This window comes from Podarcis erhardii, assembly GCF_964252035.2.
Source record: "Podarcis erhardii genome assembly, chromosome: 13".
NCBI lineage: Eukaryota > Metazoa > Chordata > Lepidosauria > Squamata > Lacertidae > Podarcis > Podarcis erhardii.
This window is the reverse complement of record NC_138502.1, coordinates 52260671-52283581: the sequence shown is the minus strand read 5'-3', so window position 1 is coordinate 52283581 and position 22911 is coordinate 52260671. Positions and strand designations below refer to the sequence as shown.

Genomic DNA, 22911 nt, shown 5'->3' with positions numbered 1-22911 from the left:
GCAACAAGTCTCTCGTGAACCTGAATGGAAAAAAGAAATCAAATGATCAAATGATATAGAGTTGCAAAAACTGATCCACCTGATTAGCTGTGACATGTCATTTCTGAATGTTTAAAGGTGATTGACCTTTTACTCATAACATTGGAGAAGATCATATTGCTGTTGAGAACAGGTATGAATAATCTGCACGACCGTCCCATCTGCAGGTTCAGCTGAGGAATCCTCCACCTCTTTGCTCTTCAGCCGATGGTCAACATGCGATAATGTTCTTTACGGCTGCAAACACTGGCGAACCCACTGACAATGTATCTGGATGGGAGACCTGCATCTCAGGATGATTCATCAGGTATATTCCAAACTTAGTCTGAGGGGGGAAACATTTGTAAGTAAGATCAAATACCCAACAGACGGAACAGTAACAACTGCAATGCCTCGGGATGGTTAAACTAAATTCCTATAAGTATATTGACGACAAGCAGTGCAATGAACAGAAACAATGGTCAACTTATTTAAGATGATGTTCAGAACCATTTCCATTTTTCTTGCTTAAATTCGGTCTTAGTTTATTGCGAAGGTTCAGAGGAAGCACTGTAGTATTTGCTGTGGAAGTTACCCAGACTTTGGCTTGTTAGCTTGCACCCCACTGTACTGTGGGACAATTTCTGGCCTGTTTTGTTTTTTAGTGGGGTGGGGTGGCATTTGACCTGGGTAAACACTTTTAAGAATCGCGCCCCCATGTAGACAGCAAGCGGACAGGAAAGGAGGCATGATGCTCTGTTAAAAATTAAGCTTAACATTTATTATACTTACAGATCTTTCAGGGTTTGACGGGGCAAAAAAAGAAAAAGAAAAAAGGAAGGCAAATGAAAGCTTGGCTTGCTTTCTGCTTTCTCCCCTTTTTTAAAACCAAAAGGTTTTGTGGAAGTGGCAGCAAAGCTCCACTGAGCAGCTCATTCACATTTGTATATTCCCTCATAGGAATCTGCCTGGGTCTTGAGATCTTCAAGGAAGGCCCTCCTCTTGATCCCCCCCCCCCCCACAGGCACACTCGGTGGGCAAGTGGGAGAGGGCCTTCTCGGTGGTGGCTGCTCCCAGACAACTTTGGAACTCCCTCCCTGGAGAAGTTAGACCGGCTCCCTCCTGGTTGTTCTTCGGCTGGCAGGTGAAAACCTTCTTCTTCCAACAGGCTTTTGGGAACTGACCGCTTGTAAGGAAAGGGCTGATGCTGTGCTATTTTTGTTGTAATTGTCTGTATGTTTTTAATAGATCTTCTATCTGTCTGTTTGTCTGTTTCTCTATACACACACACACATATACATACATACATACATACATACATACATAGTTACTATTAATTCTATTAATGTTTAATTGTATTTAAATTATTCTTTATTCTCTCTGTTTTCAGCTGTTCCTATTTTAACTGCAAGCCTTCCCTGTAAGGGAAAAGGGCACTTTAATAATAATAAAAAAAAGTATTTGTATACTGACTTTTTTGTCTTTAGTGGCAGCCAGAGTCTGAAGAAATTCCTTGTTCCGTTCTCCAGTTTTTTGATCAATGCAGATAACCAGACATCTGTGGCATGGCCCGATAACCTGAAATTTGCACAGAGAAGATCTTGGAGCCCCCACTTAGCCAGGAATCACAAGACACCTGCTTCTAGAGGAGTCAATTGTCAACAGCAACCATTCTGACCATATCACCAGCACCAAACATTTTTGGCCTGCAAAGCTGAGCAGGGATGGGGTGGGGATGTAAACCATGGCAAGTGTTTGCCCCACTTATTGGCAGAGTTAGTGGTGTTTACTCACCCTTCTGCTAAATCAAGGCTGCATAAGCTCAAGCCCAGGGGTGAAATGCAGCCCCCTCAGGTTTCTCTGCCCAGCCCTAAAGAGTCTCCCAGGCCATGCTCCCGCCACAGCTCCTACTGGCTCTGTTCCACTCCCTTCCTGCATGCTTTTGCTTGGCTAGAATACATTCTCAAACTGTGATGATGCCGTGTGTGTGTGTGAACTCCAGAATGTAGGAGATTCATAGGAAGCAGGCATTGGGCTTTGCTTCTTCCCTCATTCTTGAAGGTGCTGGGATAGCTCAGTCAGCAGAGCCCGAGACTCTTATTCTCAGGGTTGTGGGTTTGAGCCCCACACTGGATAAAAGATTCCTGCATTGCAGGGGGTTGGACTAGATGACCCTTGGGGTCCCTTCCAACTCTACAATTCTCTTATTCAAATCAGAGACTTGGGAAGCACTGCTACCTTCCCTTGCACTCTGCCATCTTCTGCATAAGAATGTAGCTCTCTACTCAGAAGATGCCTTAGTGGAGAGCAGGCACAACAGAGTGGCTCAACCCTGTCAGAGCAGGGGCCACAACAAGAAACAAATGCTTCCTCTCTGTCTGGGATAAGGGATTCAGAAAAGAATGAGTAGCAACTACTGCTGCCATGCTGGAATCACATGAGCTGGCAGTCACCTGGAGAATACTTTCAGCTTCAGCCACCAAATTGAATTTGGGGGGAAACTCTTAACATAAGGACTGCAGACATCAAACAACACAGCCTCCTGCCTTGTTTTTAGTGTGTCTGCAGCACTGAAGTGACCTCCCTGGGGCACAAGCCTGAGCTGCGTGTATGGAGGTCCCGGGTTACCCAGACGACAAGACTCTCAGCCTCGCTGAAGCCGTCCAAAAGGAAGCAGAGGAATACATCTGGCTCCAGCGCTGCCCGAGGGAGGCGTTCAAAGCACCATCCACCTGACTTACACACTCCGCTCTGGATTTGTGTAGGGTTTACTCCCTCGCCTTTTCTTCTCCTGAAGACATCCCACAAGGCAGCAGGAAAGGGAAAACTCTGATCTTAAACCTCCACTGCCTTGCAGGATATAGCTTTTCTTACAACAGGGGAGGGGAATCTTTATCAGGCTGAGGGCCGCATTGCACAATGGGAAATGTTCCAGGGGATCCACACCATAGGGGGCGGGGCCAGAGCTAAAAGTGGGCAGGACTGGAAGCGTAAGTTGGTGGGGCGATACAATATGATCCCAACCAGGCCAAATGCCCCCCCCCCCCCAGTTCTCCATCCATCCAACCAAGAGGCAGTACAGCCCAGCCAGGCAAAACAGGTTTCCCACCCCGCAATCTATTGGGAATGCAAAAGCTCTTGCAAGATATGTTCTTCCAACTGAAAGGGCAGATAAAATGATAAAATAATAATTTAAATAAAAACAAACCAGCATAGAGGAGGGAAGGTTTTCACACTGGTTATACAAGTAATCAAAACATAACAAGACAATTTTTCATTCAGCTCCCCTTATTCTATTTTATTCACATTATTCTCCAGCTTATCAATTAACTAGCTTGCCTTAGTTCTAAAGCTTTGTTCTCTTTTTCAAAATGCCTACAACTCTTAACTGAATTAACATTACTCTTTTGAAGGATTGTGGCTTTTTTGGGGGGGGAGGTTTGTTTTTGTCCTTTTTTTGTTTTTATAATGTATTTTGTGTTCTCATTTTGTATTTTTATGTTGTGAACCATCCTGTGATCTTTGAATGAAGGGCATTATACAAATTTAATAAGTAATAATAATAGAATTCCTATTACTAACATAAACAGTGTTTACTTATAACTGCTGTGCCTAGGATCCTCACATACCTATCAATTATATCCATTGGTCTAATTTTTCTCCAATGAGAAGTTAGGGTTGCAATATTTCAAAAAGTAAAAGTTGAGCTTTTGGTGGGAAACCTCCTCCCACTCCCCATAGTGATTCTGGAGCTGTTTCTGCTGCTTTTTCCAGCGCATTGCCATACAGCCTGGTTTTCCCTGACATTTTGCCAATTTGGCAAAATTCCCCCCCCCATGCCATTTTTACCCCCCAAAACCAGGACATGTCAGGAATTTTCTTGACATCTGGCCAGCCTATGAGAAGTAGTATTTATTTTAGACAAGCAGGCAAGTACATGCTGGGAGCCTCACGGAACCACCAATAGAGAAGCAGAATCCACTGTGAAGAAATTCTTCCCAAAGGGGCTTCTGTTGGAAGTGGCTATGAGGGAATAGTTGAGCAGGTGAGGGAAGTTGACAGAGTGAAAGCAAACATTGGCAGACACAATAAAAAGAGAACAGGAAGCCTACTGGGGGGCGGGGGCGGGGTAGAAGCCTGAAGGAAACCAAGGGAGTTACTTGAGCAAGATTCCATCCTTACTTCCTGAGGAGAGTGGGGAATGGTGCCACAAGTCTCTCAGGCCCAACAACTGCATTCCTCCTTCCACCACAGCATAGCTACAAGGAACACCAGTGTGCAGATGACAGTGCTGCTGGCTGGGCTCCTGGTCAGTCTTGTAGGGTTCCAACCTCATATAATTTTAGCATATAAATCTGATCAGTGCATGAAGGGGTTAAAATAATAGAATAAACTGTCCTGCCAGGCTGAGCCTATGCCATCATCCTCCACCTTAGCAGCAATAGGTCACCATGCCTTTGCTATACAGTATTTCTCTCTCCATAAGGACTTCAGCAAGTAAGGAGGTTTGAGATGGTCATTCCAGCCGGCCACATGACTTTGACCAGCCTCTTCTGTTTCAGATCATTTTTTCAATAGTTTATCAATAGCTTAACTTACTAAGCAACGTCTTGCCTGCCTGTGCATCTTTTCTGTCTCCTATATGGAAAAGCACATGGATCCGACATTTGAAGAGGTGTTTTTTAAAGTAAACTATCTTATGACTTACCCAAATGTGTGGTCAATGTCTATGCTGGGGAAGTGGGACAATTTGGAAAGAGCTTTTAAAAGGGGAGATTTAAGGGACTCAGTGGAAGAACACTTTTTAAAGGCTTTGCGCCAGGTTTTCGTTGCTGAATGTTTTGCGATGTTAAATCTCTGCTGGGGTTCTCTTACAAAAGGGTACCTGCCCCAAACTTGGGTCTTGGCTCCCAGGATTCAACAAATCTGACAGTACCGGCTGCCTTCTTGCAGGGCCATACCAGGTCACTTCTGTGGTAGCAGGGAGCCATTGCACACACAAAGTAATACACTGCTGCTCAGACTACTGTAGCTCAAAGCTGTTTTGTATCCCAAACAGCTGTTCCAGATCCTGAATCTTTGTCTTGCAAGAAGCTGCTGCCTGCTATTTCCCAGCATGCCGTATGACACTAACAAACAGCTGCAGCCATTTGTACCTTGAAACGCAGGGGACCCACTGCAATTTCCTCCCACAGGTCTTCTTCGAACGGCTCATCTGTGCTGACTACAATGTTGGCACGGAAGCGGTGGACGAGTTCCTGAGGGGGAAGTGATTCACCTAGTCTGTTCCACAGAGGCAGAGGGGGAAACAATATGGTCTAATATTAACCCAAATGAGTTCAGTAACACTTGTGCTTTCATAGAATCATAGAATCATAGAGTTGGAAGAGACCACAAGGGCCATCGAGTCCAACCCCCTGCCAAGCAGGAAACACCATCAGAGCACTCCTGACATATGGTTGTCAAGCCTCTGCTTAAAGACCTCCAAAGAAGGAGACTTCACCACACTCCTTGGCAGCAAATTCCACTGTCGAACAGCTCCTACTGTCAGGAAGTTCTTCCTAATGTTTAGGTGGAATCTTTTTTCTTGTAGTTTGGAACCATTGCTCCGTGTCCGCTTCTCTGGAGCAGCAGAAAACAACCTTTCTCCCTCCTCTATGTGACATCCTTTTATATATTTGAACATGGCTATCATATCACCCCTTAACCTCCTCTTCTCCAGGCTAAACATGCCCAGCTCCCTTAGCCGTTCCTCATAAGGCATCGTTTCCAGGCCTTTGACCATTTGGGTTGCCCTCCTCTGGACACGTTCCAGTTTGTCAGTGTCCTTCTTGAACTGTGGTGCCCAGAACTGGACACAGTACTCCAGGTGAGGTCTGACCAGAGCAGAATACAGTGGCACTATTACTTCCCTTGATCTAGATGCAATACTCCTATTGATGCAGCCCAGAATTGCATTGGCTTTTTTAGCTGCCGCGTCACACTGTTGGCTCATGTCAAGTTTGTGGTCAACCAAGACTCCTAGATCCTTTTCACATGTACTGCTTCATGTTTCTCAGTACAATGAAGCCAGAATTCTATTGCATTCAAAAGGTGAAAGCTTTCACATAGCCTTAATTACTAACATGAACAAAGTTTGAACAAGTGCAGTCAGTGACGTAGCTAGGGCTTATGCTGCCTGGGGCGGTCACTGAGTTTGCCGCCCCTCTCGCTGTTCCCCATCTGGGAGCCCCGCCAGCTTGCCGCAGTCCTCCCCTCCGCTCTGAATTTCCTTTCCTTCTTTCCCCCCACTTCCTAAGAGGCAAGAAGGAATTCAGTTCCTGTCACTTCAGACTCCACCTCTTCTTCGCTTTTCTTAATGCCTCATCATCTTCTTTGTTTCTCTTGTTTCAACCACAGGCAGAGCTTAAGCACCTATTCCTGCCAGGCAAAAGCACCCAAGAATGGTGCAAAGCAGGAGCAAGAAGGGAGAACGTAATCTCTCATACCTGCATGCTGCTTCTTTGGACAGCCGTAATACTGCTCAACTACAGTGGGTTTAGGTGGTGTTATAGGCACTCCCCCCCCCCGGGTGCCTGCAACAAGTTCTCACAGCCCACTGCTGGCGTGTGAAAGCCCAAAGGGGCTCATCGCAGGCAGGTGCGGGAAGGCCTGGCGAAACCTGCCACAGCAAAGCCTGGCCCCTCAAGGTTGGGGGGGGGCAACTCCATCCCCTCAGCCATAGAGAGTTGGCACCTATGGGTGGTATGGTCAGATGAGGGCTGCCATCTTAAACCTTCCCAAGTCTAGGTAAATGCGTCACAAAATTCCCCGTTTTAAAAAATCCCCGAATTGCAGCAACATTGGAGCCCATGTGAAGGGATTGTTCTTTCTGTTCTTCTAAGTCCCACTTGTCCCTTTCAGCCTGAAATAACCAGCTGCACCTATGTAAGAGCTAGAAGTCTTAGTAGACTGCAACATGAGCCAACCATGTGATTCTGTAGCAAAAAAAGCTAATGCATCAATAGAAGTCTAGTCTCTAAATCTAGTACTACTCTGTTCTGCCTTGGCCAGACCACACCTGGAATACTGTGTGGACAATGGACTAGACACTGGACTAGAAAAGCTACTGGCCTGATCCAGCAGGTGCTCATCTCACATTCTTATTTTTTTCTTAAGAATAATAGTTGCCATAATTGTGCATGTATAGTAGTCTTTGTACAAGTGAAACATTCAGCAGGTTGGGCCAGAAGAAGTCTTGCTCATGGAAAGGACAAAAAGAGGCAACACAAGGAAATGTGCCTTTTCAGGTGAGGAAGCACTTACCTTTCCACAACTTTATCTCTCAGCTGCAAAATACTTGTTCTGTTGATCAGGAGGTATTGTGCTTCATTTACTAGAGAGAGTGAGGCCCTTGCAGCAGAGGTCTCTCCTGAAATACATTCAGTATAAGGTGATGGTTATTAGAAATTCTGAGCACAGTGGAAGGAATCCAGTCTCTATCAAAGGCCTCTTTTAGCTAAAACAGATACCGTGAAGATGAGGGGTAAAGGTGCTGTTGCTACTTGCGCAAGTGTTACATGCAGTGCAATTTTTCTAGAAAAAGAGATGCTGGAGCTCACCACAAACTTATCCCTTGTTCTCTTAGAATGGCAATGGCGCCCACCTGAGAGGTGCTGGAACTAAGCTCCAGTGACCTCCAGCTGGAAAAACAAACCCTGGTTCCGTGCATGTCATTTCATGCATCAGTATGTCAGTGAACTGGAAGCCAGGCAAGCACACTGCTTATGCGCTAATGCTGTACATGAATGGGTCAACATGCAAGCTGACTGCCTCTATTTGCATGGCTTGGAGCCAGACGCCCACAAGAACAAACAGCTTAGCTATGTCCCTTGATAATTCTTAGAATCATAGAATCATGGAGTTGGAAGAGACCACAAGGGCTATCGAGTCCAACCCCCTGCCAAGCAGAAAACACCATCAGAGCACTCCTGACATATGGTTGTCAAGCCTCTGCTTAAAGACCTCCAAAGAAGGAGACTCCACCACACTCCTTGGCAGCAAATTCCACTGTCAAACAGCTCTTACTGTCAGGAAGTTCTTCCTAATGTTAGGTGGAATCTTCTTTCTTGTAGTTTGGATCCATTGCTCCGTGTCCGCTTCTCTGGAGCAGCAGAAAACAACCTTTCTCCCTCCTCTATGTGACATCCTTTTATATATTTGAACATGGCTATCATATCACCCCTTAACCTCCTCTTCTCCAGGCTAAACATGCCCAGCTCCCTTAGCCGTTCCTCATAAGGCAGCGTTTCCAGGCCTTTGACCATTTTGGTTGCCGCCCTCTGGACACGTTCCAGTTTGTCAGTGTCCTTCTTGAACTGTGGTGCCCAGAACTGGACACAGTACTCCAGGTGAGGTCTGACCAGAGCAGAATACAGTGGCACTATTACTTCCCTTGATCTAGATGCTATACTCCTATTGATGCAGCCCAGAATTGCATTGGCTTTTCCCATGCCTATAGGCAGAGAAAGTTGAAGAGGACTGAATTTGCAGTAAATCTCCCCCCCCCCCTCTCTCTCTCTCTCTCTCTCACACACACACACACACACATATACAGAGGAGCCCACTTTCCTGCTCCCCCGAATTTCTATTGCGAATCAGCTGCTAAACAGAGAAAAGCAAGGATTAAAGGCTCCTCCATCCCTGTGTGTGTCCATCTGATCTCTCCAGCTTCCTCTGACAGTAGATGGTGGGATTTGAAAACTCATATCAGGCAGAGCCAAAATGGTCTCACAAGGTGAGTGGGCTGTGCAGTCCCACTCGATTCATACCATCTCTTGAAAGGCATGGAAGCATTGCTTGGGGCAGTCACCATGAATGAGCACCACTCCTAATATGATCTATCCCTGCCATCCATGAACCCAGACTCCTCCTTACTCTGCATGCATCTCCAAGCCCTTGCTCTCCAAATTCATTTGCTGATCTCTTCTCGTTACCCATCCAACATCCCATTTACTATTCAACTTATGCACCCTTAACAATCCTGCCCTCCCACTGGCCTGGTCATAACCACTATTTGGTCCATTTGAATTGACTTGGCTCACTTCCATCAGCATCTGACGTCTCATCTGACTCATCACATGTCCCAAGTCTAAATCCAGAAACCAAGGGGAAGGTTTCTTGTACCCTGTGTCCATTATAGCTCAAAAGAGTGCATTGTTTTTTGCTTATGTATTAAGAGCAGAGGGAAAGTGGTAATGCAAAGGAGAAGAGATACAATGAATATGTTTGGGGGAAAATGGTAATAATATTGTTGTTTCCTACTTATTCTTGGAAAGCTTGGAGCACCCTATGTAAGGATCCCAGTAGCCTTCCATCAAAGCACCAACCCAGCACAGGCATACACAGCTTCACCTATGCTGCAGCACGTAATAAAGTGACATAATGTTCAAGTCTTTGGTTTTCTCACAGAAATGCACAATATCAAGGTATTTTCAGTGTGATGGGATAGTGTGCTGCTTGTGCGTAAAAGCTTGATCCCTCTGGGGTTTGGCTGGTCATCCAAACCGATGCACTAACGGAGCCCCCAAAGCATGACTCCGTCAGTCGCTGGTAGTATCTGACAGTGGGCGTCTACGGAATTTACGCCAACATAAAAGCTCTTTGACAGACATGCGCTTTCGAGACTCTCTGCGTGACAGTTTCCGGCGAAGGGTGGGCGTTCCCAACGGGGGTCCCGTTACCTCTCCACTACTCTCACTGGAAGCATCCCAGAGCCTCCCCTCCGCTGTGACTCCTGCACTCCCCCTGCTGGTTCCCTCTTCTACTGCAGATTCTCTCCTATTCTCCTGTAGCCTGTCCACTACCTGTCTCTCCGATGGCAGTTCCCTGACATCCACCTCCCCCCCAGGGCCCCCTTCACCCCCTCCCGCCTCCTCTCCCACTGGCGGTGAGGGCGGAAAGCCCCTGAAGGAACTCTCCTCGTCGTCCGAGGATTCTAACACTTCCAGCCACGGCGTACCGTCTCTCTCCCCGTCTTCCTCTTCTTCGTCGGAGTCGGCTTCTTCACCCACCCCTGACTCTGGGAACCCTTCAAACTCTCCTTCCTCATCGGTGGTCCCAAAGTGTTCCCTTCTAAATCGAGCCACGGGTTGCGGTTTTCTTGGGAAACGCTGATGAAATGTTTCTATTAAAACCTCGTCATTGACTACCTCTGCTGGTACCCAAGTGTTTTCCGACTCTGCTTCCCCCTCCCATTCTACCAGATATTCCACCTGATTCCCCTTCCACCTGGAATTAATGATTCCTGCCACGTTCATGTCGCGCTCTCTCTCTTCTATCACGGGCGTTTGGGTGGCCTCTCTCTCACGCTCCCCCCACTCGCGTCCCTCTCGGTACGGCGACAGTAATGACCTGTGAAATACTGGGTGTAATTTCATGTGACTGGGCAGCCTGAGTTTGAATGCCACTGGGTTGACCTGCTGTATGACCTCAAAGGGTCCCAATCTTTTGGGCCTCAATTTCTTACTCCCGCCCTTGAACGGTAGCCCTTGGGTGGACAACCACACCCGGTCCCCCACCCTTATAGTTTCACCTTCCCTCCTATTTCTGTCTGCTTGCTTCTTATATTCTTCCTTGGCTTTCTCTAAGTTAAGTTGAAGCTGACGGTGGATCGCCTCCATCTCTTCAAAAAAATATTCCGCCGCCGGCACGCTCCACCTCTCCCCTCCCTCTCCTGGGAATGCCCGGGGGTGACACCCATAATTTGCCAGGAAGGGACTCATCCCTGTGGACACGTTCTCCGCGTTGTTGTAGGCAAATTCTGCTAGAGGTAACTTATCCACCCAATCATTTTCTCTGTCTTTTACATAACACCTCAGGTATTGTTGTAAAACCCCATTTGCCCTTTCCGCTTGCCCATTGGTTTCTGGGTGCCGGGCAGTTGAGAAATTGAGTTCTACGTGCAGTAAGCTCATAAGTTTCCTCCAGAACCTGGAAGTAAATTGTTTCCCTCTGTCGCTGACCACCCTCAAGGGGGCGCCATGCAACTTGAAAATATGTTCTACAAACAACTTGGCGGTTTCCTCCGCTGTGACTGCATGTGAACAAGCTATAAAATGACACATCTTGGTTAATTGATCTACCACCACCATGACAGCTGTTTTGCCTTTGGATTTTGGCAGGTCCGTCATAAAATCTATGGATACTGCCTCCCATGGCCTTTCGGGCGTGGGTAAGGGTTGTAATAGCCCCGCTGGCGCCACCCTCTCTCCTTTCGCTCGCTGGCACCTGTCGCAACCCCTGACATATTCCCGTACGTCCTCCCTCACCTTGGGCCACCAAAACTCCCTGGTAACCAACCACATGGTTTTGTGCTGTCCAAAATGTCCCGCTGTGGGGCTGTCATGCAACTGCTTGAGTACTCTGCCCCTCAGTTCCCCGTCGGGTATGTACAGTGCCCCTTTGTAATACAACGCCCCGTTCTTTTCTTCGAACCCCCCTGTGTTCTCCTCTGTCCTCCGGAGCTCTCTGAGTTTCTCTTGGGCGTATTCATCGTTCTCCGTACCCTCTATCAGTTCCCTCTGCCCCACCAATGCCGCCCCACACACCCAGCGGTCTTCAGGGATTACATGCCTTGCCTCAGGCGCTCCCTCCCCCTCTAAGTACTCAGGTTTCCTGGAAAGAGCGTCCGCCCTCACGTTCTCGGAGCCGGGCACGTAACGAATCTCAAAGTGGAATTTGGAGAACTCCTGGGCCCATCTCACTTGTCTCTGGTTCAGCACTCGGGCTGTTCTCCAGTATTCCAGATTTTTGTGGTCAGTTCGGACTTGAACCTTGTGCTGCGCCCCAATCAGCAAGTGCCGCCATTTCCGGAATGCTTCATGAATGGCGAGCAGTTCTCGGTCGTACACTGTGTAGTTCCTCTCTGATTTGTTCAACTTCCGCGAGAAGAATGCACACGGTCTCCATTCAGACGTATCTTTTCCCGGCTGGAGAAGAACGGCCCCCACCGCTCGGTCTGACGCGTCAGTCTCCACTCTCATTGGTTGTTGTAGATCCACGTGCAAGAGTTGCTCTTCCGACGCAAACGCCTGCTTTAAGCGTTCGAACGCTTGTTGCGCTTCTCCCGTCCAAACAAATTTCTTTTTGCTACTAAGACAATCCGTGATGGGCGCTGTTAAATGGGCAAAGTTTTTGATGAACTTCCTATAGAAGTTTCCGAAGCCCAGGAACCTTTGCACGTCCTTCTTGGTCTTTGGTGTTTTCCATTCCAGTACCGCTTGAACCTTGCTGGGATCCATGGCCAATCCCTTGTCAGACAACCGGTACCCCAGGAATTCCACCTCCTTGGTATGAAACTGACACTTCTCCAGTTTCACCCACAGCCGGTTTTCTCGCAGCTTGCTCAGTACCTCTCTTACATCTCGCACATGCTGCTCCTCATTGTCTGAGTACACCAGAACGTCATCTAAGAACGCTACGCAGTTCTTGTAGAGCAGTGGCCCCAGGACGTGATTCATGAATGATTGAAAACAGGCGGAGCCCCCTTGTAATCCGAAAGGCATAACGGTGTACTCAAAGGCCCCCAAGGGGGTGAACATAGTGGTCTTCCACTCATCCCCCTTTCTCACACGTATCAAGTTATATGCCCCCCTAAGGTCCAGCTTGGTAAAAATTTTCCCTTTTCTCACCCGTGTTAGAATGTCATCAATTCTGGGCATAGGGAAAGTCACTGGTTCTGACACTGCATTTAGGGCCCTGAAATCACATACAAGCCTGGGCTTGCCTGTGTTTTTTTTGTCCACAAAGAACACTGGGCTGCCCCCCACCGCTCGTGACTCTCTGATGAAACCTCGCTTGAGATTCTTGTCAATGAACTCCCTTAACTCCTGCATCTCACTGTCTGACATTGCATACAGCTTGCCCACTGGCAATTGTGCTCCTGGGAGTAAGGTAATTTGACAATCAAAGGGTCTGTGCGGGGGCAGTTTATCTGCTTCTTTTTCGCTGAATACGTCAAGCAAGTCAGCGTATTGTGGTGGCACCCTCCCTTTGTCCATCACTTCCATCCCTGCTAGAGTGCCCCTGGCGCCTGCCTGAGCCTCTCCCTCCTTGCAGTGTTCTAGGCAATGTGCTGATCCAAAGGAAACCACTCTCTGATGCCAGCCTACTAGCGGATCGTGTAGCGCCAGCCAGCTCATACCCAAGATAATAGGAGCTCCTCCCAAGGTGGCTACGTTAAACGCTATCAGTTCGGTGTGTCGTGCCACCCTCATTATCATTGGTACAGTCTGTTGGCTCACTTCTCCTCCCAACAGCTCCCTCCCATCAATCGTGGTAACCTGCAAAGGCTTACTCAATGGGATAGTCTGTATTTGGTGTGCAGCTGCAAACTCTTTGCTCATGAAATTACATGAGCTACCTGAATCCAATAGCGCCTTTATCTTCAGTGGGTGTCCGTTTGCCAGTTCCAGCAACACCTCTATCACAAGCGCTGGTCTTGGAGGTTCCGGCGTGGGCACATTCATTACTCCCTGGCCTGGCTGCTGTGCCCTGATGTTGGCAACCAGGCGTTGGCTTTTACTGGCTCCGTGATTTCTTCTTCCTCCTTCCCCCCAACAGTTCCCGCCATCCCTTGCCATTCCTTCCTTTGCGGACAGACTCTGGCAAAGTGACCTGGCTGCTGGCAGAGATAGCATCTCTTGCCGCTCTTTCCCTCCTTCTTCCGCCCTTCACTGGTGTTTGAAACTGCGCGCGCGCGCGCTGTTCCAAGTTCCATCGGCTCTGCTGGCGGGAAAGGCTGCTCCGGAATCTCTGGAATGCGGAAGTCCTTCCAACGTTCCCCCTTTCCTTCCCGCTTTTCCATAGCTCTAGCTTCCTGGCGTGCCCCAATGGACAGCGCTGATTTAGTCAGCTGATCCATAGACTCCGCCCTAGGCGCCCGGGAAAGTTCATCTTTCACTGCCGGAGAGAGACCTTCTTCAAACAGCATTTGAATAGGTTCACTAGCAAGGTCCCACCCAAGTCTATGAATCAGCATGGTGAACTCAGTCCAGTACTCACGTACAGATCGGCTCCCCTGTTTACACGCCATTAACTGCCTGCGCACCACTCCCTGCTCGATCTCGCTGGAAAACATCAAGTCCATGGCGCGGAAAAACTTCATTGTGTCCTTTAAGATTTCATTATTGGCTGCCATCAGGGGCCGAACCCAGTCCCTCGCCCCTCCCTCTAGATGGCCAATCACGTACGCCACTCTAGAGTTCTCGTCGGGGAAGTCATCAAACAGTAGATTGAGTGCATATTGCATCTCTGTCCTAAAGGCTTGATAGTTCCGGGGATCCCCCCCAAATTTCTGCACCAGTCCAGGCACCCGTCTGGCAAGTGGGGTGGTCTTCCCCTTATCTGCATCTTGAGCCCTCCTCTCCTCGAGCCTCGCCGTTTGCAGTGCCAGCTGGACCTCCAACGCCCTGTACCTTTGTTCCAGGCTTGGATCTGCGCCAGCTCCCGCTCCTGCTCCTCCGGTTCCGGATGGTTCGCTCATGATGCCTTCTGCTTGCACAAGCTGCTTTCAAAGACTGTCAGATTGCTGTGATGGGATAGTGTGCTGCTTGTGCGTAAAAGCTTGATCCCTCTGGGGTTTGGCTGGTCATCCAAACCGATGCACTAACGGAGCCCCCAAAGCATGACTCCGTCAGTCGCTGGTAGTATCTGACAGTGGGCGTCTACGGAATTTACGCCAACATAAAAGCTCTTTGACAGACATGCGCTTTCGAGACTCTCTGCGTGACAGTTTCCGGCGAAGGGTGGGCGTTCCCAACGGGGGTCCCGTTACCTCTCCACTACTCTCACTGGAAGCATCCCAGAGCCTCCCCTCCGCTGTGACTCCTGCACTCCCCCTGCTGGTTCCCTCTTCTACTGCAGATTCTCTCCTATTCTCCTGTAGCCTGTCCACTACCTGTCTCTCCGATGGCAGTTCCCTGACATTCAGATATTGTTTTAATTACAATTTTATTTAATAGGATATATGAGTATAGTTTCAGTGATGGTTTGGAGTGCTCACTATATGTTGTTGGATACAAAGGTGTTCCTTTTATTATAAAACCCAGAAGTTTCCCCTGTAAGTAGTGTGGTATTAAAAGTCAGTCCATCGTGTGTTCATTTTGTAATTTCAGTGCATCCCGTATCACTGGGGCAATTTTGATTTTCATCTCTGAAAGAGCATATAAGCCATGCTGACACTTCACATTTGCAGCACTGGGATATTCATTTCCTAACAACCATGCAAAATGTATACCTTTTTCATCTTTCTTATTAGCATTTCTTTTGAAGTCTGAACTCTGCCTGATCAGGCGGCACTGCCGGCCAAGAAAGGCAGAAAACCAATCAGCCGCTCGTCCTCCACAATCGTGAGTCTGCACTCTGGAAGGGAAAAGTGGAAGGAAGGATTCAGAGCTCCCTTTCAGATGCAAAACTAATGTCAGGCTGGTAGCAATGCATAATTAGATATTTTTAATGCCAGCGCCACCTACAATCCCGCTGTACCCATTATAACACAGTTTTAGCCAAAAACAGCATTTGGAAGAACCATTTTGCTAATCAAGAATATTATGTTCTGTTAACTACATAGCACAACTGTAAACCGCTTTATAGGTTTTCTTGTGATTCTTCCTATTGTTTCCATTTCAGATGGGTGATTGAGGCTAAATTAAGTCTTGCATTAGCCAGGGTAATATGATGGTGAGGTTTGGACACTGACCCCTGGTTCAGGAAACCAAGGTTTATGGAGCTGGGGGCTGGTGCCACAGCATGTGCCCTTCTTCCCTCACTATCTTTGCCCCTGCCCCATGCTTGGCTTCTGCATAGAGATCCTGTCTTGCATTAAGAAAAAGTTCCAAATTACTTCTCTTCTTTAATATCAGTTCACATTCCAGGATAAGAAGTCAGATTCAGATCACATTGCACACAGGTCCTGCTATCAAAACATTAATTATCAACATATTCAATTATCTGAACATAAAGAATTATGCCCATTATTGTGGCTGCTTCAGATATCCAAAGAGCCAGAGTTTCCCCACTTCCTTACTTGTTGTCAGGGTCTGGGCAGAGGAGGAGTGGTGGAGACCGCCTTCCCAGCCTGACCCTTCCAGAGAAGAGGAAGACAGTATAGATTTATAACAGGGGTTTGAGGGAGGTCACAGCTCAGAGACAGATGAAAGGAAAAGTTGGGAAATTAAGGGAGAGGAGGAGGAAGAGGAATAACCAGGGGGGCAGCAGAGTCTTTAGAAAGCATTCCAGACCCCGCCTCACAGAACCGGGCGAGCCTTGAAAGTAGGAGAGCAAAGAGCTCAAAGACAGAGGGAACTTCTCAACACCCATAAAAGCGGGCGGTAAGAACATTCATTGTCTTTGTATGTTCCTGGGCAACCGGCTGTGGGAATCACTGGCAGCAGCCTGACACTTGTTTGTTCTATTATAGTTATCTCGGAATAAGTTCAGATTTTCAGATGCAATCCATACTCCTAAGTATTTAATTTTCTTTTCCACTTTAATTCCTAAGTCATTTTCCAGTTCTCTCTTTGTTTGGTTATTTATATTCCAAGTTAGTATTTTCATTTAATCTTTAGTAATATAAAATTGCTGGCCCAAAGTCCATATCATCTAGGATCTTTGTCATAAAGGTCCATGAAACATTGTCAAAGGCCTTTTCCACATCTAGAAACAGAAGCGCTACTTGCTTCTCTGTCCTTTTTCCCAGATATTCAATTATATTCAAGATATTTCTGATGGTATTTTTCATTTGTCTAGATGGCAAAAACCCACAGATTACTGTATTCAATTCTGTCATCATTCTATTTGCCGTGATATTTGTAAATAATTTATAATCATTGCTTAATAAAGATATTGGCCCAAAATTCTTTGGGTGTATAGTTCTTTGGTTTTGTTTTTGAATTAATACTATAAATGCCTTTTTCCACAAAGGTGGGATTTCTTCCCCTTGAAGAATTTGGTTCATTACCTCCACCAGTGGTTGAGCCAGTATTCCTTGGAAGAATTTGTAGTACATCGAGGATAGTCCATCAGGTCCAGGCGATTTCCCTAACTTAGCTTGTTTCACCACTGTAATAACCTCCAGCAGCGTTATCGGGGTGTTAAGATTTTCAATTTGTTCTTTGGTGAGGTGTGGTATAGTCATGCTGGCCACATGGCCCGGAAAGCTGTCTGTGGACAAACGCCAGCTCCCTCGGCCTGAAAGTGGAGATGAGCACCACACTCCAAAGTCAAATTTGACTGGACTTGACTGTCCAGGTGTCCTTTACCTTTACCTTTACCTTTACCTGTGAAAGTTAGTTCAGATACAAGGATCTGCCTTTTATTTTCTGCCGGGAAGACAGATGCAAAGATTTACTGAGCTTCTCTCCATACTTATCCTCCTTTAAGCACAACTTTGACTCCCTTGCCATCTAAATATGTTTCAAAGAAGTTTCTTGGAGAAAGAGTGGGATATTATAATAATAATAATAATAATAATAATAATAATAATAATACTCCACCCTTCCCTGATACAGGGCTGCTTTCATATGCCATCTAAAAGTTGTGTAGTTCTTTATCTCCTTGACATCTGAGAGAGAGTGTTCCACAGGGAGGAACACCTCCCTGACTTGTCTCCAACTACTAACATTTTAAAATAATGTTTCAATTTTTTTGTCTTTATGGTTTTAGCAGTGATGAGCATTAAACATGACACATAAACATTAAACATGAACAGTTCTAAGGCACTGTTATTTAATGTCATGTCTTTGTCGTACATGTACCCAGTCTATGTGTGAATAAATGAAGTCACCTATCACTGCAGCACTTCCAGTTTTGGATGCCTCCTTGATTTCATTCTTCATCTCAAGCTCACCCTAAGCATTTTGGTCAGGGCAACAATAGCACACCCCAAGTACTAAACTACTCTTTTCACCCAGTATTGCCACCCATAACAATTTTGTGCATTGTCTGCCCTTTTTACAATTTTTAGTTTGTTGGACTCTGTATCTTCTTTGATGTACAGAGTGGCATCATTCTTTTCTGTCCTTCCTTAGAATTTGTATCCTAAGATAACCATACTCCTCTGGTTCTCTCCAAAGCCCCACTAAGACTCTTAAACACAAATAATAGTTTAGTGTTACATCCAAACACAGCTACTGTGTTCATATGGATTAATCACGGCTCCCCTTCACCCATGCCCTCTGCCCTGGGAAGAAGACGATTGGCTTCCAGCAACACAGTGTCCTTTCTGTAGGCAGATCAAGATGAGCAGGAGACAGCAAAGGTTGCAAGGTTACTGGGGCAATCGGAATAAGATGCACTATTTGACTATTGATTCAAAACCCTAAAACGTATTTTATATAATTGACTTTTTATTTCTATTCTTTGTATATTGCATTGTTGTTTTATTGCTATGGTCAATATTTTCTGATGCAAATAAAGATTCATTCATTCCACCAACACAAGCTCTGTAGGTTCACTCCCAGCCCCTCACCTGTGTGAGCAGACTTTACTCTGGCAGGTCTGAGTCAGACTTTCACTGTCTTCTTCCAAGGATACAGAAATGGGATCCATCGCTACATAAAAAGATATAGAAAACATTATTCATATCTCCATTTTTAATAGCACTGAATAGAATGATCCAAGTCATGGGCTAACGTAAACCAAATGCTTGCCTTGAAAATTCTTCACCTAGAACCTGAGAATGCCTTTTGTGGTGGATTGAGGCTGTAAGCATATAGGTGAACCTGTGAAACTAGGAAGTCTTAGATCATCTGTTTGAGGCTTATAGGGGACTGATTCTAGCCAGTCCACAATCCTCAATAAGGGGGAATGGTCTCTGAGTTAACAGCACTGCCCATCTTGGAGATCCTTACATGCATCTATGAACAAGAATGTCTGGATTGAAGCTTCAATCTTTTTAGTGGCAGTTTGAAAGGGTTCTGGGCAAATGTTTGTTGCAGATAGATTGTCAGCGCCCTGCAAACCACAGTTTGCAAACCAGAAGCCTTGGCAGCAAGTACATTCTGCCACTCTTTCTTTGTTGGAGTTTGTAAAGGTAAAGGTACCCCTGCCCGTACAGGCCAGTCGTGACCGACTCTGGGGTTGCGCGCCCATCTCGCTTAAGAGGCTGGGGGCCAGCGCTGTCCGGAGACACTTCCGGGTCACGTGGCCAGCGTGACGAAGCTGCTCTGGCGAGCCAGCACCAGCGTAGCACACGGAAATGCCGTTTACCTTCCCGCTATAAAGCGGTCCCTATTTATCTACTTGCACTTAAGGGTGCTTTCGAACTGCTAGGTGGGCAGTTTAGTGTCGCACACATCCAGTGTTCTGGCTCCCGCTCCAACACACAGCAGCAGATGTCAGTACTTGTAAGTTAAGGAAGTGATCTTTATTGAAGCGGAGTAATGGTACAGACTCAGAAGCAAAAAATAAACTGATCCAGACCCCTCATAAGGGAAAGGACAGTCTCAAAAAGGATGCTGTATAGTTGAAAAGAAATTCATAAAAGGACAAGCAAAATGATCAAGGGGATGAAGCAACTCTTCTATGAAGCATATGGGACCTTTAATTTTAGAGGAAAGGTAAGTAAATGGCGACATGTTAGAAGTTTATAAAATTGTGTAGGGTGTGTAGAAAAGTCCCTCTGCCCTCATAATGCTAAAATTCATGTACATCCAATGAATGTTGGAAGATTTAGATCAAATTTTTAAGAAAATGCCTTCTTCATGCAGTGTATAGTCCAACTATGGAACTTGCTCCCCCAAGAGGCAGTGATGGCCGTTATTATTATTATTATTATTATTATTATTATTATTATTATTATTATCCTTTATCAACATTAGAAACACATTACAAAACATAAACAATTAAAAACAAAATAAAAATATAGTAAAAAGCATACTGGCAGATATTCTAAAAGTTAAATAATCTTCTGGATACATAAGTTGTTGAGCTTATGGGGGCGGGGGACCTGCAAAAGTGGCACATGGTTCTTGGCAACAAAACTGTATCTGCCCCTCTGCCTTCAGCTCCTCCTGTTTGGCCCCTCTGGCTGGTCAAAGGCCTCCCTCCTCCCTGGTGAGGCTCCTCTAGAGCTCCTCTAGAGGAACGGACGAAACCCCTGGAGTCAGAAGAGAAGGACCTCTCTTCTCTATCCCTGGGTCTTCCAGCCCACGATCTACTGCTTCTTCCTTCTCCTCATGGGCCATCTGGCAGAAACCATGCCAGGTTGGACATACACATTCCTGAGGCCAGCTTCTGTTCTACAAACTATCATTTGCTACGGGAGCTAGCATGACATCTGTGCTGGATCAAAATGTTATAGCTTCAATACAGAAATATATTTTTGTGCCTGCAGGTGGCTCCAAATGATCATTAAACAAGGATACAGCAGAGTTGTGTGCAACCTTGATCCCCACAGCACGCTTGCCAATGCACAATTTTAGCTTTTAGTAACTTTATTCCCTCTGTATTTCATACATTGGAATAGGCAGAAATTTACTGCAGCCGTGATAGCTGCAGCCTATGAAAAGCAGTCTTATCCCAGTTATGTCACCTCTAATAAATGAGAATATAGGCTTCTTTTAAGAGGGGGAAAGAGAAGTTCGAAAGGAAGAAAATACAAATACTTGACATTTTAAAATATGTTTTCAAAAAAATATTCACTGGGCAAAATGAGAGCACACCAAAACATTTTTGCATGCACAAGGACATCTTCTCAGGTTAAAAAGAATAATAAAAAAAAAATCAACTCTAACTGTCTCAGCTGTAATTTTCCCTTCTGGAAAAAATGAACTGAGGGGATGTAGATGCTGAAATGGTTTATGAGATAAGAGAAAAATGTGAATGGTATTGGATGTGGTTAATTGAAAATAATCTTACATGGCAAAACAAATTATTTTACTATCTCGGGGCCACATATCTTAGTACTTCACTAACCCAAAGAGATTTTAGTTTCAAGTGAATAGCAGAGGCATCATCTCAGAAAATATCAGGATAAAAGCAACAGGGCCATCTCCCAAAATTTTCTCATTCCAATGCTGTGTTTTATATTTTAAAAAAGTAAAGGGAAAGGACGCCTGACAGTTAAGTCCAGTCGCAAACAACGACTGGAACCGGCATTTGTCCGCAGACAGTTTTTCCAGGTCATGTGGCCAGCATGACTAAGCCACTTCGGAACACCGAAACCAGAGAAGCGCACAGAAACGCCATTTACCTTCCCGCCAGACCTATTTATCTACTTGCACTTTTTGGCGTGCTTTCAAACTGCTAGGTTGGCAGGAGATGGGAGCTCACTCTGTCGCGGGGATTCAAACCGCCAACCTTCTGATCGGCAAGCCATCCGCTGTTTTATACTTAGGTTTTTAATATAGGTAAAGGTAAAGGAACCCCTGACCATTAGGTCCAGTCACGGACGACTCTGGGGTTGCGGCGCTCATCTCGCTTTATTGGCTGAGGGAGCTGGCGTACAGCTTCTGGGTCATGTGGCCAGCATGACTAAGCCGCTTCTGGCGAACCAGAGCAGCGCACGGAAACGCCGTTTACCTTCCCACCAGAACGGTATCTATTTATCTACTTGCACTTTGACGTGCTTTCAAACTGCTAGGTTGGCAGGAGCAGGGACTGAGCAATGGGAGCTCACCCCGTCGCGGGGATTCGAACCGCCAACCTTCTGATCGGCAAGTCCTAGGCTCTGTGGTTTAACCCACAGCGCCACCCGCGTCCATTTTTAATATACACTTTGCCAATACAACTATGTCAGGTGCAGCCTTGCCTTTATGGCACATCCTGCAAACCAGTGGGAAAAACCTGAAAGATGCAATGGAGATGGGAGAAAAATGGCTTCCTTTTCTGAGTTACACATGCTGCCACACAGTAGCTTGACTTCAGGTAACTTTTAAATATACTCCAAGTTTTTAAACAATGTACACACATATGATTTGCTATTGAATCTGAAGGTTTTAAGATATTCAGTTCTGAAGAAAGCAGGAAGAAAATAGCTCTGAAGCTCTTTCCTGATGGAGACTTTATATTGCAAATTGGTCCTTGGCAAAAGATTTTTTAAACACTGGATTTTTGATGCGAAAGTAAATCCAAATTGAACAATGTGGCCAACGAACCTGAAACACAGCATGGGAAACATACGGGGCACAATCCAACTAAAGTTAAAGCACTTTAAAGCTTTTTTTATTTCATTTAACACATTTAAGGTCTCCCACTGAGATTGAAAATCAGCTTGGTTTAAAAGTGTCTCAATTTTTAGCTGAATTGTTCTCATAGTATTTAATCCATCAATGAAGAGTAATTACTAAAGAAACATTTGTTTGTACAATTAACGCTGATGTATTCCAGTCTCCTTCTGTGCAACTGAGTGATCATAAAAGGCTTCTTTTTATGGCATCAGGATAATAAATGAAACCCAAGGCAGGACTCAAGGTCTCAATGAAGAGCTTGTTATCCTAAGTTTAGCATTTTACTAACCCGGTTCAATGCCTATTTATTTCAGTAATAAAATTCATAAAAATAGGAGTATCCTTGACAGGAAACCAATAGAAGCAATGTTTTGTGCAACAACTAAGAATAAAGCAGGTAAAGGATTAACATATTTGGAACCAGTTGCTCAAAAAAATGGACATGCATTATTAATAATGTTGCATGCAGGCCAAGTGAAAATGGAAGATCACCAGGAGACGGCAAACATAGTTCAGATGTAGATATATAAGACATAAATAATGAGTTTAGAAAAGTAAAAATACTTTTAAAAAAATGAAAAGTACAGGCCTGCTGCTGCAGCTAAGTGAAATATATGTTCAATATATTAAAGGCTTTCCATCCTTTCTGCTACTGTATTTTTACACTCAGGTGTGAAGAACCTGA

At 45.7% G+C, this 22911-nt stretch overlaps 1 protein-coding gene across 1 annotated transcript in view; it reads right to left on the bottom strand.

The window, feature by feature from the left end:
• Positions 1–110: 110 nt before the first annotated feature.
• MOCOS (molybdenum cofactor sulfurase) overlaps positions 111–22911 on the bottom strand; it is a 97167-nt gene continuing 74366 nt past the window's right edge. The window contains exons 10-15 of the mRNA XM_081835067.1: positions 18527–18608; positions 15296–15420; positions 7324–7429; positions 5175–5301; positions 1492–1596; positions 111–364 (exon numbers count right to left, since the gene is read on the bottom strand). Of these exons, the coding sequence (XP_081691193.1) occupies positions 251–364; positions 1492–1596; positions 5175–5301; positions 7324–7429; positions 15296–15420; positions 18527–18608 (659 nt within the window). The 3' untranslated portion in view covers positions 111–250. The remainder of the gene's footprint in view (positions 365–1491; positions 1597–5174; positions 5302–7323; positions 7430–15295; positions 15421–18526; positions 18609–22911) is intronic.